Source organism: Battus philenor, unplaced genomic scaffold (genome assembly GCF_028537555.1).
Source record: "Battus philenor isolate CCGP_79_NKW_IND1 unplaced genomic scaffold, ilBatPhil1.0.hap1 SCAF_24, whole genome shotgun sequence".
NCBI lineage: Eukaryota > Metazoa > Arthropoda > Insecta > Lepidoptera > Papilionidae > Battus > Battus philenor.
This window is the reverse complement of record NW_027181687.1, coordinates 1501232-1515941: the sequence shown is the minus strand read 5'-3', so window position 1 is coordinate 1515941 and position 14710 is coordinate 1501232. Positions and strand designations below refer to the sequence as shown.

The 14710-nt window shown below is 33.7% G+C and overlaps 1 protein-coding gene across 1 annotated transcript; it reads left to right on the top strand.

Annotated features, from left to right (window-relative positions):
* Positions 1-1160: 1160 nt before the first annotated feature.
* On the top strand, positions 1161-13683 carry LOC137924477 (odorant receptor Or2-like). Its single transcript, XM_068767862.1, has 6 exons — positions 1161-1238; positions 7773-8605; positions 9121-9221; positions 9893-9996; positions 10833-10988; positions 13630-13683. The coding sequence occupies exons 1-6, from the start codon at positions 1161-1163 to the stop codon at positions 13681-13683; spliced, it is 1326 nt and encodes a 441-aa protein (XP_068623963.1).
* Positions 13684-14710: the final 1027 nt, after the last annotated feature.

Sequence of the window (14710 nt, the reverse complement as noted above, 5' to 3'; positions counted from 1 at the left end):
AATAACCTCCGCCCGCTACTCAAGTTTATCATCAAGGAGAAACAGACACATGCACGGATGGTAAATGACCTCTGCCTGCTAATAGAATTTATCGTTGACTTCATCATCAAGAAGAAATAGACACGTGCACGGATGGTAAATAACCTCCGCCTGCTAATCGAGTTTATTGTTAACTTCATCATCAAGGAGAAACAGACACGTGTACGGATGGTAAATAACCTCCGCCCGCTAATCGAGTTTATCATCAAGGAGAAACAGACACGTGCACGGATGGTAAATAATCTCCCCCCGCTAACCGTTTTTATTGGTAGCTTTATCTCAAATATGTGTTCGGATGGTAAATAACCTCCATTCGCAAATCGAATTTGTTAGTGACTTCGTCATCAAGGAGAATCAGAAACGTGCTCTTTTGGTAATACACCTCCGCCCGTTTATTGAGTTCATTATTGACTACCTCATCAGGAAGGATCAGATAAGTGAACGAATGGGAAATAGTCTTCGCCTGCTAATCGCTTATATTGTTGTCTCCTAAACCTCCATCCGCTAAACGCGTATAGACAAAATCAACAAATATTTTTGAAAAGCGACAAACAAACAAAGTTACTGTAATCTTTCTTAAAAAATCCAAAATACATAATGGTTGTTCGATATTTTAAATTGCATGACGATTGTGAAAATATTATCCATTCTACATTTTTCTTACCGAAACTCATTATCGTAAATGAGTTCGGAGATACGTAAAAGAGAGATCATTGCTTTATAAATGATTGGGTTTAGTCAATTTAATGCGAATTGTAGCGATAGCTTAAGCGAAAGGATATTTTAAAAATTGTTTGTCTTTTATAATACCGGAGAGGCTATGAAAGGATATAAAACGATCTTATTGCGTCTTAAGCCGTTTTTCACAGAGGCGCTTTCACTTTATATATTTATTGAACTGTAACGTGAAACTTGGTGTTTGCTCTCAAAAGAAATTTGCAAAACGATGCAGCAATGAAACATTTGACATATAGTAACCTATATTTATTTTTTAGATATAGTAGCTCAAATTTTGTAAAAGCCTTTTCTCTATATTATTTATACGATGTATATTATTCCTAAAACCACTGATTTTAACATAAACAGCAATATAGTAACAGACAGTAAATGATGAACTCCAAATGCCCGTTAGACAAGATGACAGAAGAGGTATGTTAGAGGAAGAGGAAATAAAATCCTTACTCAACTACTGTAATAAGGTAACCAATACAGCAATAGAGAGAAATAAAACTTAATTATAGGCTCAAATATTGTCAGATAGAAAAATTAAATAGTAGAAATAAATTAAATTTAATTGCAAATAAAAAAGTAACGATAAATAGAATAAAAGATAAAAACTGTGATAAATATATGTATGTAATTGAATGTAAAGCTGTATAAAATATAGATTTAAAGAAAATTGTATATAAAGATACCTAGAATGTAGTAGTTGAGGATAGATGTATGGCAAATATAACGGAAGATAAGGACAGAGAAAATTGTGAAATGAAAAAAGTAGAAATAAAATGTAATCAATGAAAAAAGAAAAGGATAATAAAAAAGAGCGTGATAAATCAATAAAGGAAATAGAAGACTGTACTTCCCAAAGATAGAGATACAAAAAAATGAACTATACATTTACTACTTGCCTTTACTTATAATCAATCATCCTGTATACTTGATGATTTATCATCAGACTTAAAACTATTAAATTTGCATGAAATATGATTTATTAATCAAGTGGAATATATTATAACATTTCTATACACATTCAAGCACCTACACTTGTTTAAATATAGTTTGTAATAAATTTTGGATTGTAAATATGATTACATCGCTTGTTATTGTAGGCTTTGTACATTCATGTACTTGTGTCAAGAATAAGGCTTGTTTCACAGATAACTTGTAACTTGAATTGGCTTAACTCCAGAAACCTCCAGGAATTGTTTACGTTGTTAAGGCCAAGATATTAGATATATATATTTAAATAATGGAGAAATGTTAACATAGTATGTTTTAGACTACATTCAAATTATTTTTTACGACATTGCATTGATTTTATTTCTTATTAGAGTCAAGATAAGTCTGGCGATAATTGTACCAGACCAGATACAAACAGGAGTAAGATACCCACCTGAACTATATATTTCATAAAAGAATTTTAGATCGAATTTAACATTTCCTGGAGTTTAATATGTTTTTTCCAAAGTTTTTTTTCTGTATGTTCGTATATATATGTATGTTTTGTACATGTTAACTACCCATTATTTATGCTTCTACCTTTTCCATACTATGGTTGTCTGTAAGAGATTGCCTCGTGTGATAAGTCCGCCCATTGTACTCTTTTGTTTATTATTATAAAACTATTTAATTGTATCGTACCGTGTACAATAAATAATTTTAAATAAAAATCACCAATGTCAGGGTATGACCACGGCCACGCTAATAAGAGCTTATGAGTGAGAAAAAAAGTTATACAGGGTGATCAGTAATAGATGTAAACGCTTTTAAGAAGTGTAATTATAGCTCATTAGATGTAAATTAATGTATAGCATATGTATGATTTCAGAAATAAAATCTAATGTAATGAAAAAGTGTTATCAAAATTCAGATTTATACGTAAAAGAAAAAAGTTAATGAAAATTATAAGCCAGTAAAAAGAAAAAAAGCTTTCAAACATAAACCTACAAAGGAAAATGTTAAAGAAGGTCGAACCAATATAGGATTAAAAAGTCTTGTCTAGTCGTATATCTACGTAACTGTTTGAAACAGATCAGTAGCGCCTGTTTTTTTCTTTTTTAATTTCTATTTTTCATATATAGTCTGTATGTGTTTTACTCATGTCGTGATATTTTCTCATTGCTTGCTTGATTTCAGTTGAAGTTGATGCTGTTAGTCCGGAGGCTTTTGCAGCTTCATCTGAATAGAGTTCAAGGGGCAAAAGCGTCCGTGAACTTAAAAATAAAACAGAAGCTGGATAGACGAATTCCAGTTGTACGAAGACGTTCGTTCGTTGTTAAAAGCTCTACCCGAGTAGAGCTGTGTAGTGTTGATGTTGTGTATATGTGGCTTGACGGCAGCGTGGACCATAGGCGAGCCTAGGACAGATTCGGATCCACTCGGTTTGCCCACGCTGTTCGAGATTAGAAGGCGGGCGGCCGCCCCCTAAGAACAGGTGTTTTGGTGTGGTGAGTAGTGTTTTTTTCTATTGTGAATGACGCGATGTCCTGTGCGGATTGTCGTTGGTAAAGTGGTTGCTGGTGTTATGTGGTAAGCGCTTGCAGTATTGTGATATTTTCTATTTAAATACTATGTAATTTAAACAAAAGTGCAATTTAGGGAATCGCCACGACGAACTCGAGATCTATTAGAATACCACTGCTTTAATTCTGGTATAGTCCTGATGGTGATGTCCTGGGACATAGGCTTATCCCATACATTTCCAATAGAACCGGTTCGAAGCGGTTTGCATCCAGTCGCGGGAAGTTGGATGCGGGTCGCGCAAGGGCGATATATATATATATATATATATAAACTTATATACATATACATGTATGTAAATGTGGGATTGAAAAACACTTGAATTTATTTCTCTTCAATTACTACAACTCATTTTAATCACAACAACAACCATCATCTGTCAAAATTTACCTGAAATGATTAGATTTTTTTTTGAATGCTGCTATGACTAAATATCTAATAAATTCAGGCGTTACCTTATGGAAATCCATTCTAAGTAAGAAAGGGCATCCTAAGTAGGAAAGTAATATAAAGCTACTTCCGCTATGCAGCAGTAGTCAGAGTCGACTCGGTGTTTGGCACTGGTCGGTGTAACATTACTCCTGAGGATGCCCCGTGGAGGGGTGGACCACGGTTTTGTTTCGCATTGTTTGCCGCACGCGCATTAATCTGCAGGCTTGCGGGCGGTGCACTTCGTTGCACGACTACTGATGCATAGCGGAAGTAGCTATATATAAGTCCCTTTCTTGCTATAACTAAACTCTGACATATATAAATATGTAAAAAATGTTTAAATTTAACAATAACTTCATTAAAATTATTTTATTAGGATTATTTTTTCTGAAACCATTATCTGTGAGAGTGTATATATGTCTATGCGTCTGTATGTATACTCAAGTATTTCACATATTTTTTAACTCAAAGCACACTTATAACTATGTTTTTAGAGAATATAAAAATAAATGAGGGAAAAAAGAAAAAATACACATGCCCAGTTAAATCACATACGTAGGTTTATAAGTGTACGAATTAACAATATAGTTTTATAAAGAGTGTTTGACAATAATTAGCTTCCTGAGTGATCGTCAACTATATTTAATTCCACGCATTAACATCAGTATAGTATTCTTGATTTAGATTTTCAATAGAACCCGCAGGAACGAGTGGAGCACTCAGATGATATAATCTGTTCTGCAATTGAAAGACAATATTTTTTTTACATATAAAAGCATCTTTTAAATTCGAAATCCCCCTGGAGGCTTTAGTGTAAAGCTGCAAGCTCGACAGGCGATGTAGTGTGCTTTAAAATTAATCACCCATTCACTTCTTAATTAAAGAAGGGGTGGAATAATATTCCAGCGAAGCCTTTTCATTAGCGAATGAATAGCAAACTCTTAAAGAGCACATTGGCTTGTGACCTAATTATCTGCGAAACCTACGTTAAATAATAAATAAATATGTTCACTTATATTGCTGTAAGGATCTGATTCATAAAGGCTTCAACTTTTTTTTATTGACCCCTGTTTTTGGGTTCCGCAAGTGGACCCCTGCCATGTTTACATAGGAACATTATTTATAATAATTTCATTTTTTTTCTTAATTCCACGTTATTCTTTTCTACTTCTTAAGTTCTTTTATTCATTCCTCTGTTGTCGTTCTGATTTTCTTCCATTCCTTTCCATACCTTGCTACCTTTCTTCATATATAATAGAAAGAGAGGCGTTTTTTTCCAGAATACTATAAGCTAATACTATAGCCATACATAGTCCTCCCCCATAGATGTTCAACCGACCGATCCGTATCCGGCTACTTTCCACGACTTTACTAATTTTCTATTTATTTGAGTTTATTATCCTTTACTATACATTTCTATATCACATTGTTTATTTTGGTTTTATTCACAATATTTATATCTCTTCTATTGATTTACGTCAAAGGCAACTTTATCGCAGGCCGTTGTTTGATCGCAATTCGATATCAAGTAGACACATACTTTGCTTTATTATAATTGTTTTAGCCGTAGAAGACCTACTCACAACACAGGCCTCCCTGGATTTCCAATCCAGGTCTCTGGCGAAAATTTTAAAAATAAATTAAAAATAAGATTGGCTAAATCGGTTTCTTGGCACAATACTTAATGACAATTATTTATTAATATTAACTTTAATAATATTATATTTATTAATATTAACTTAATTTTAAAATCACGATTATAGATAATTGTGACAACCTTCTACAATAAAGTTAACTTGACTTCGACTTCGACTGTGTCCTCTATTGGACATAGGCCTACGTAGGTATTTGCGATGTGACTGTCATGAAACGAGCTACATTACTTTAACAACTTCAGGTAGCGCATGATTAATACTTAGTTCAGTCACATAAGTTACGGAAGTTAATAATGCACTTTATTGCACGACTACTGCTGCATAGCGAAAGTAGCTATATTACTCCCTATCTTATTTAGAATGGACTTCCGCAAGGTAACGCCTGAATTTATTAGATACTTAACATCTTCGTCTTTCCATCTTGTAGTCGGATGTTCTACGCTATGCTGGAAGGTTCGTCGTTTTCACTCCAGTTCATGGTTTTTACTCAATCAGTTCTAACTTATAATCTTGCATACTAGTTCTTCAACTTGTGAAGTCATATTTTACGTAAGTTATATCATTTTTACTTAACACAGTGTGTTTTGAAATGAATCTCCCTCTACACACACATTCTCCGCTAACAAGTTGAACCCAATTTCCACGGGTATTGGATCAGAAAATTGATACTCTTGTGAAGTATTGATCCTTTACTAACATAGTTAATAGGCTATAGATTGTGTTTCGTGTGTCTTTTTATCTCTTTTTCTTATATTTTTTATTAATATTCAAGAAAAACTTACAGACTAAAATACTAACTAAATAATAGTGGATATGGGCAATGCCTAACATACTGGCTATATTCGATTGGTGCTGGACAGTGTTAGCCGTTCTGACTTTTACAGCTTCTTCGGATTCATGGCTCGTAGATTCGAAATCCGAAATTAAGTTATTAATATCTTGTCGGTTTTCTGAGACAGGCGTTAATCTTTTCCGAAAAGAACCGGAGTATTTTAACGGTAAAACTGAAGCGACGTCTCATGTTACTACAAAACTAACAAACTACTAACAAATTCATCGTCATACTAATCTCAGAGGTGATATGAATCATATATATATGTATATATAGTTTATATATATAGTATTGAACATCTATGGGGGAGGACTCTGTATAGCAGAAGATGTACTATGGTTGAAATGATAATGATATTTAGACATCACCCTGTTTAACTTGATTGTTTTGTAAAAAGAATCAAACACATACTAGCAGGCATCTTTTTTTAAAGTACTATTTCTTTTAAAGAATTTATTATATTAATTGTAAATAAAATAATAATTGCATAATTTTAATAATCTCTCTGTCTTTCTGTTGCAATTAATTATAATTTGCAACGTAATGAAAGTATAATATAATTAATGCAAAACGAATTCAGCTACGTGCAAAGGTGTTAAAGTTTCAACTATAATAATTTACACTGTGACTTATACGGCGATTGTATATTATTAATTGCAGCTCTTTGTGTGAAGACATCCTGCTGTTCTAATGTTTAGTGAAGTCTTTCAACACCACCCGTTTTAATATAGATGTTCATTCGTGTATTTAGATTTTTGATACATGTTTTATTTTGATACAAGTTCTTACTCATATAAGAAGTATTTTGGTGACAAAACCCAATAAAAGGTTATCATAAATAAATGGCCATCGCTGAAAATATTGAAGGAATCAGGAATAGGAGGCAGCTTTTCTCATAATTTTTTCTTTCATCGATTTACTTTGCGAAAAGCTTGCAATAAAAAAAATTATATTAATTTAGTTGGTGTATCCTTTTTTTCGCTTACCTAATAAATTTTAGATTTTACGGTTTACCTTGTGTTTAATTTACCGCGTTTGTCAGAGAAATGAGATCCTTAACCCTATCGATCAATGCCGTAAGAGTGCAGGCTGTTATTTTTTCGAATTTTACGCGTTTCGAAAATATTTGAATGCAAATTTGTTTCTTTTTAAAAATAAAGGAATGTTTCCTTTGAGCAAAACTGTCCATCTCCAGTATGTACAGTACTTTCCTTTCAAGTGTCGTTAAAAGCTTCCACCATATATATATATATATATATATATATATATATATATATATATATATATATGTATAATAAAATGTTTTCGGTTGAATGTTTAAATGCAGTAACTTTTAAATTTTATAAAACCAAAATTTTTTTTTCCGAAATACAGTTTTCAAATAGAAAAACCTATATTTTGATTATTTCATAATAAAATAGTCTTCAACACTAAAATGTGCTCACCTAATTCTGTTATCAGGAAGGTAGTATAATAAATATACAGAATACATAAGTCACATCACTATTGATGAACATGTTTTGAATAAAAGGATCAAATTGGCTTGGATAATGCTATTCTTTGTATATCACTAGCTTGGAATAGTTCAACTATTACAAGATATCTTGATCATAATGTTGAAGCGCTTATTACGGAAGTTAGAAGATCCTGAAAGACCTTTGCTAGGTCCAAATCTCAGAGTCCTTCGCTTTGTCGGACTTGTACTCGGTGATAACATATTCGACAGATGCGTTAGAAATGGTGTAAGTATTGGAATAACAATTATTTTACTATCCGAATGTGCCGACGTTTGGCTGAATCGATCCGATCTAGATACATTGTTGGAGAATTTGCAATTCTCTTTATGCAGTACAATATCCGGATTGAAGATATTCTCAATATATATATGGAAATCGGATTGGATAAAAATTATCGACTATGTAAACAGAGCTGATATTGAACAAAGAAAATCGACCGATCCGTACAACGTGAGATATGTTAATAAATATACCAGATATTGTAGGAAGATCACTTATATATACTGGTTGGTAACATGGTGCTCGGGATTGAATAACGTTGTACAACCTTTATTGAAATATATATTAAAGCCTGATTACAGACACAATGTTAACAATGGAACTGTGATTGGTATAGAAGTCATCAGAACTTGGGTACCGTGGAATAAACAGTCATTAAAAGGGTACATAGCGTTGAGTATCTATGAGTCATTTTACACGCTTTTTGGTGCATGCTGGATTTTGGCTATCGACTCCTTCACCATTGTCGTAATGGTTTTCTTTCGACTTGAACTGGAAGTACTGAGAAACGATTGCAGAAATATCATTGGATCCGAAGACGAGGCTGTTGATGAGACAGAATCCAGGAGGCGAATCAAAGAATGCCACCGTAGATATACTGATTTGCTTAAGTAAGTATGATAATTGTGTTTTAATTGTAAAAATCGACAAAATGTTCATTAGGTACCCATTTGGGCATAGTAATTTAACTATCTACGTCATTTATACTAATAACAGCTAAAATTAGTAGTTGACAGTGATTTAGATGTCGCGGTATCATCTAGACAGCTATTAGATAAAGAGATTTTTTCATCGTCATCATCATTGAGGTCATTTGAAATTGACTGATTAGGCCTGCTGTACAGGTTTCCAATAGGACCCATTGAAAGCGTCTTTTAATGAGCTCAATAAGGTCTGCTGACCTTATAGGTTAAAGTGCTACGCTGTGCGGTCCGAAGTCTCTATTCCAAGAACGGTCAAGTAAGGTCTCAGCATCTGTATGTTGTTGCCATCCAACTTACCAATCTGTTAGGCTATTCGGTTACTTTCTTTTGTCAATGGATCTTCTCTTTCAAGATTTAGTCTCGAAGAGAAAGAGATCTAGCACCTGTAAATAATTATTGGTTAATAATATTTTGCATTACAGGTACTCGCGTGTTTACAACTCGTGTCTATCTCCCGGTATGATGCTCTATATGTTCTCTTGTACAATAATGCTTTGTGTCACCAGCGTTCGGTTCGCAGTAAGTTATTGAACTTTAAAGCTATCTATCTATTCATTCATTCATTCATTCATTCATTCATTCATTCATTCATTATGGAACTCTATCGAGTTATAATTCATATTTAAAATTTGATTACATAAAACTAAAAATATGTAAATTCCAAATTTAATATTTCCTCTACTTTTTTACCGGCATTATGAAATATGCGTCTTAAAAATTAACATCGTCTGAAATGTTTTCATGCTACTATTTATTGAGTTTATTATTATTCACTTTTTACCGTACACCGTGGATAATAACTATTTTTTTATAAAGAGTTACAAAAGGCGATCCACCATGTTGATTTTAATGTATAGATTTTTTTTAACTTTCAAACCCTACCATATACAGTACCCGGCGATAAATATTGCACATTGACATTTGGAAAGAGACCATCGGCTAATTTCGTCCCACACTACCTATGTGACGTTTTGTCAGTCGTTGTATTTCGTGCGACAGAGATAACGCTCTACGAAGCCGAAATTAGCCGATTGTCTCTTTCCAAAGGTCGATGTGCAATATTTATAGCCAGGTACTATGCCATAGGTGGTAGGTATTTTAAATTCTATATTTAAGTTTAAATTTTATCACATTAATTTCAAGTTTACGATAACAGGCTTTATAAGAACCTTTTGAAATGCGTATTTGTTTCAGGACGCGCAAGCCGTTTCCGACTATATACTGGTAACGAGTTTCTGTTGTTTGGAGTGACCCAACTGTTCCTTTACTGCTGGCATAGTAATGAAGTCGTTTTTGCGGTCAGTATCGCTACACCCTGTATTTTTTGTTCCGTAAATGACTAGGCAAGCAAGATAATCATGTCATTTTAAGAGTTATAAATATGCCATTCTCATGACTAGATAGATACATAAAATAGACCTGGTTTCACAAGCATTCATTTAGCCGTTGACTTTGACCGGTGAAGAGATAGAATATGGTAGGTTTTTAACGTGAAAAAGGTAATTATAGTAGCGGATGTTACATTAATTTTTGTTAAAACAGAATATATACACAAATATATACATACATTATAGAAAATGATTTTTAGTGCTATTTTTTTATGTTGACTACACACTTCTCAAAAGGAATTTACAATATTGTCAGGTTAGCTTGCGGCAGCTCCGCTCACATACGCAGTTCGATAGATACTGAGGACGGGCTTTCCGCGGACGCTCGTTTTGTGGGGCACTCCCTTCTTAAAGTGTGCGAGAGGGACGCCAAATGAAGCACCTATATTCGCATATATAAATAGAAGTAATTAATATGAAATAAAATCACTCTTAATCGAAACGTCTTTCTTTAAACACGCAACGTAAAATTGGTGACGCAAAACAGCTACCAACGCCCAAACTTACTAATTGAACCAAGTATTATTGTAAGACCATTAAATAACAGCGTGCAGTAATTGACTTCCAATGCCATCTGTTGGCCACGTTTAAAGTTAGAACAACTGAAGTGCCATCTTGTGTTAAATTTATCACTTAACTAAAAAAATAATTTAAAATTCAATATAATTTAGAGACTGTAGTCAATTGACACATGTAAAAGGATACAAATAAGTGTTCAACATATAAGTAAATAATATCCATTGCAGAGTAAAGACCTAATGCAGGGTCCCTATGAAAGTCGCTGGTGGTACGCCAGATCAAGTTTTCAGAGGGAAGTCTGCCTTATGATGCACCAGTTCCAAACGCCCGTCGTGTTCACAGCTGGACCCTTTACTGAACTCACGCTGCCCACGTTCGTTAATGTAAGACGAAATTAAATAACCAAAATTTATTTACGACTACATCTAGTAGAGAATCTAATCATAAGTTTTATTATTAATAGATAAAGCATCATTAAGTTAACGTTACATAAAATAACTTAAGTGAGTTCTAACCTTAACCCAAAAGTTACCGGTTTATTTTATCATAGACCACTTTCAAAATCCAGTTAGTTCCGTCGGACCCTTACATCTCGACACGTTATACAATACGAAACATGCTAGAGTTTGAAGTAACTCCGTTTTTGGCACTAATCAGTGTAACATAACTCCTGAAGATGCCCCGTGGAGGGGTGAAACACGTGTTGCCTAATTTGGCGGTGGCGGTTGTGTGATTCGCATTGTTTGCCGCACATGCATTTGTCAGCGAGCCGGCGGGCGGTGCACTTTATTGCACGACTACCACTGCATGTGCGGAAGTGGCTAAATATTGGTCCTTTTTTTACTTGAGATTAAGTAACAAAATTTTAGATATTACTACGAATAGAGAATCTAATCATAAGTTAAAGTGTTATTAATTAAGCATCATTAAGTTTACGTTTTGACTTCCATCAAAATTCAGCTGGACCCTCACAGCTCTCGACACTTTGTACTCTATGAAAGATGCTAGATTTTAGAAGCAAAAGTCGCTGAGCTTTTTGAAGTATCTTCTTGCATCGATAATTAAAATCAAGTCAGAATATTATTCCTAAAATTAGGAAATTTTCGTTGACCCCTGTTTAAGAATTGTGCACTCTCATTTTTCTGGAACGCTAACGTCCCTAGTTTAGTCTCTTGTAGACACCTGATGGTCCACCTGGACTTCTTCGAAACCCAATACTTAACCACACGCAATAACGGAACCGGAAAATATGCCAAGTGTGATATTTACCTATTTATACTTTATTGTACACCAAAACTCTTAATAAAAAATCAAAAAAGGAATTGTAACAAAATAACATAGATAATATTTAAAAAATTCACAAGAGGTGAACTCTACCAGACAACCTTAGGATGGAGATGAGAGACATGAAGGAGAGGGCAGTTTAGGGTGTACACAATAAAAAAAATATTCAGCACAATTCAGAGCATACACTTGCATAATAAACAAGTACATATTTGTTAACATATTGTAACGTTGCAAGTTAACGTCCCATAAATCTTAGTTAAAATTTTAACCAAAAAAATATAATCACGAGAAACGTCTCATAAATCGCAATACAGCAAAAAATTGTTCAACCCTTAGCGGGTAACGGTACGTCTCAAGTGGCGTGGGGTCGTGGGAGCATGCTATTGGTTTAACGGATCTTTGTTTTTATAACAAAATTCCAATGCGCCCGCGCACCAGCACACAGAGTTTACACGAGTGCTCGGGAGAAGGATCCTGGCCTCGGTCGCGTTCACTAGCTAGGTGTCGTCTCACGCACCGACGCACTCTCTTTGTGTCGGTTGCGTTCACCAGCTATGTGTCTTCACACGCGCCGGGGCCAATTAGAATTTACGTTATAAATTCACGCCTTGGTCCTATTCATTCTCCGGGCATCATTTAGTTCACGCCACAACCTTTACATCGTCTCGCACCCCAAGGGGTAAGTGTTGAACAAATATTATGAAGACATCATTATTAAGTAGCGCTTATCTATAAGTTAGAGCTCAACATTTTGTCTGTGTCCATAGTTCCATCATTATGTATTCATTATTACTTTTCAATTTGTTTATTTATTTATCTCTTCTATTTTTGTTTTACATGCTTTACATTTTGTAACTCCGTTCTGACAGTAAACAATCACATCAACTGCTTTCGGTTTCTGCCCTTCCTTCATCGCAAGCCATCTCCGGGCTTACTGTCAGCGGAGCAAAATGTACATATACTTATATATGTATATCATAACTGTGACATTTATTCACAGGTGCGAGTTTTAGTCTGCAAAGTTTATACTACAAGTTTTATACTGCAAGTTTTACGCTACGAGTTTTACACTGCGACTTTTATACTGCAAGTTTTACACTGCAAGTTTTACACCGTTGAAATTATATCACCGTGCACCGGAACCGACACATACTGCAACCTACCGGCGCTCCCTGCTCTCGACTTGCTGCCGCCTGACCAGTCCTGGGAGATCGTGCGGCTGACCACCACCACCATCAGGGGAGTACCGAGCTGCGATGTAAAATTAGACCAGGCCTTCTGCCCACTACCCTTAGATAATTAAACACATATATATTTTACTTTGTGTGCCTTTTTTATTGCCAGCAACTATTTCCCCTTAATAACGACACAATATACATTTAAAAAGTTTTATAATAATAAACAAAAAAGCACAATGAGCGGTCTTATCACACAAGGCAATCTCTTACAGACAAACATAGTATGGAAAAGCTAGAAGTATAAATAGTTAACTTGTACATAACATACATACATATGTATATAACATGTATACAAATATATATAAATATGTATATATATATTTTACACGTAAAAGTTATTACAAGTTCTAGAGTGTCAAATGACACTTGATTTCAATTAGTTAATTGATCTATTCTGAATTATAAATAATATTATTATTATCTGTTATCTTTTGTATTATAGATATTAAAATAACAACAATAATAAACTTAAGACATCTTATTTTTTCTTATTTTACAGATTTTGAAAGGCGCATACAGTTATTACACGATCCTGAAACAGGCGAAGAATTAGCTTTCTCTGCATCTCTATCTCTTATTAAACACGTATTTAAGCAGCTTTCAATCCACTTTGATCATGTGATGATCTTTATCAAAGTTGTACATGAGACTATGAATGTTTCTAAGTTGGTATGCTCAATTTTCGACAGATGGCGCTACTGTCGTACCTACGAATTTCATATGTTGCTGTGACAGTTCATGATGATTTGAATTGAAATGCTGATTTAAATTGTGATCTGTTTAATTGTGTCTGGCTCACATAATTAAAATAAAAACTAAAACAAAACTAAATATATTTTTTGTTAAATTTCACGCGAATCAAGACACAGGACACAGCTAGTGTTTAAAATAAATATCGATTTTTCGATTGTTGTTTGTAGTTGAGAAATTTTGGTCTTTTACTTAAAAAAAATTCTTATTCCTTCAAGTAATAAGATTCATTTTTTATTCTTTCTTTTCATACATTTAATCACACGTTTAGTTATTTTTTCTCTCATGCTTGTTTCCTTTAGTTTAAAGTTTGTTCTTTTTCTAGTTTTTAATATTAAATATTTAATATATAAGGTTAATAATTATTACAAATCAATGTTGTGACTGTCTTTACCAAATGGCACAATAATATTTGTTAGTATGACAATTATTTTAATTATTACTAGTCGTAGTACTTCAATGAAATACAATAAAAAGTATTTCAATATTTTGTTAATTTTTTTTCCCTACATTTACTTTACTGATGACGAAACTATATATACATATAAATATATATATGTGTCAGTATGTAATATACTTGAAATGAGTGTCGATACAACCGCACAGGTACTGTCGCAAAACTTGAGGATGGCTATATGAAGTAAGAACGAGGAAGTGGTCGTAATATTAAAAACTGGATATTGTTAGTGCATCGTGAAGAACTACCAATACACAAATTATTTAAGAACCTGTAGTTTTAATTAGGATATAGTTTAAGAGACTAAATAAACGCTGTGACGTGAAGAAGCGCGTGCAAATAAACATTCGGAAATGTCTGTGGAGTACAGACA

What these genes read in the sequence shown, in the direction of transcription:
- LOC137924477 (XM_068767862.1), top strand. Translation starts at nt 1,161, where the DNA reads ATGCCCGTTAGACAAGATGACAGAAGAGGTATGTTAGAGGAAGAGGAA. An exon ending in GTAATGAAGTCGTTTTTGCG is followed by an intron (nt 9,997 to 10,832) that starts GTCAGTATCGCT and finishes TATCCATTGCAG; the next exon opens with AGTAAAGACCTAATGCAGGG. An exon ending in CGCTGCCCACGTTCGTTAAT is followed by an intron (nt 10,989 to 13,629) that starts GTAAGACGAAAT and finishes CTTATTTTACAG; the next exon opens with ATTTTGAAAGGCGCATACAG.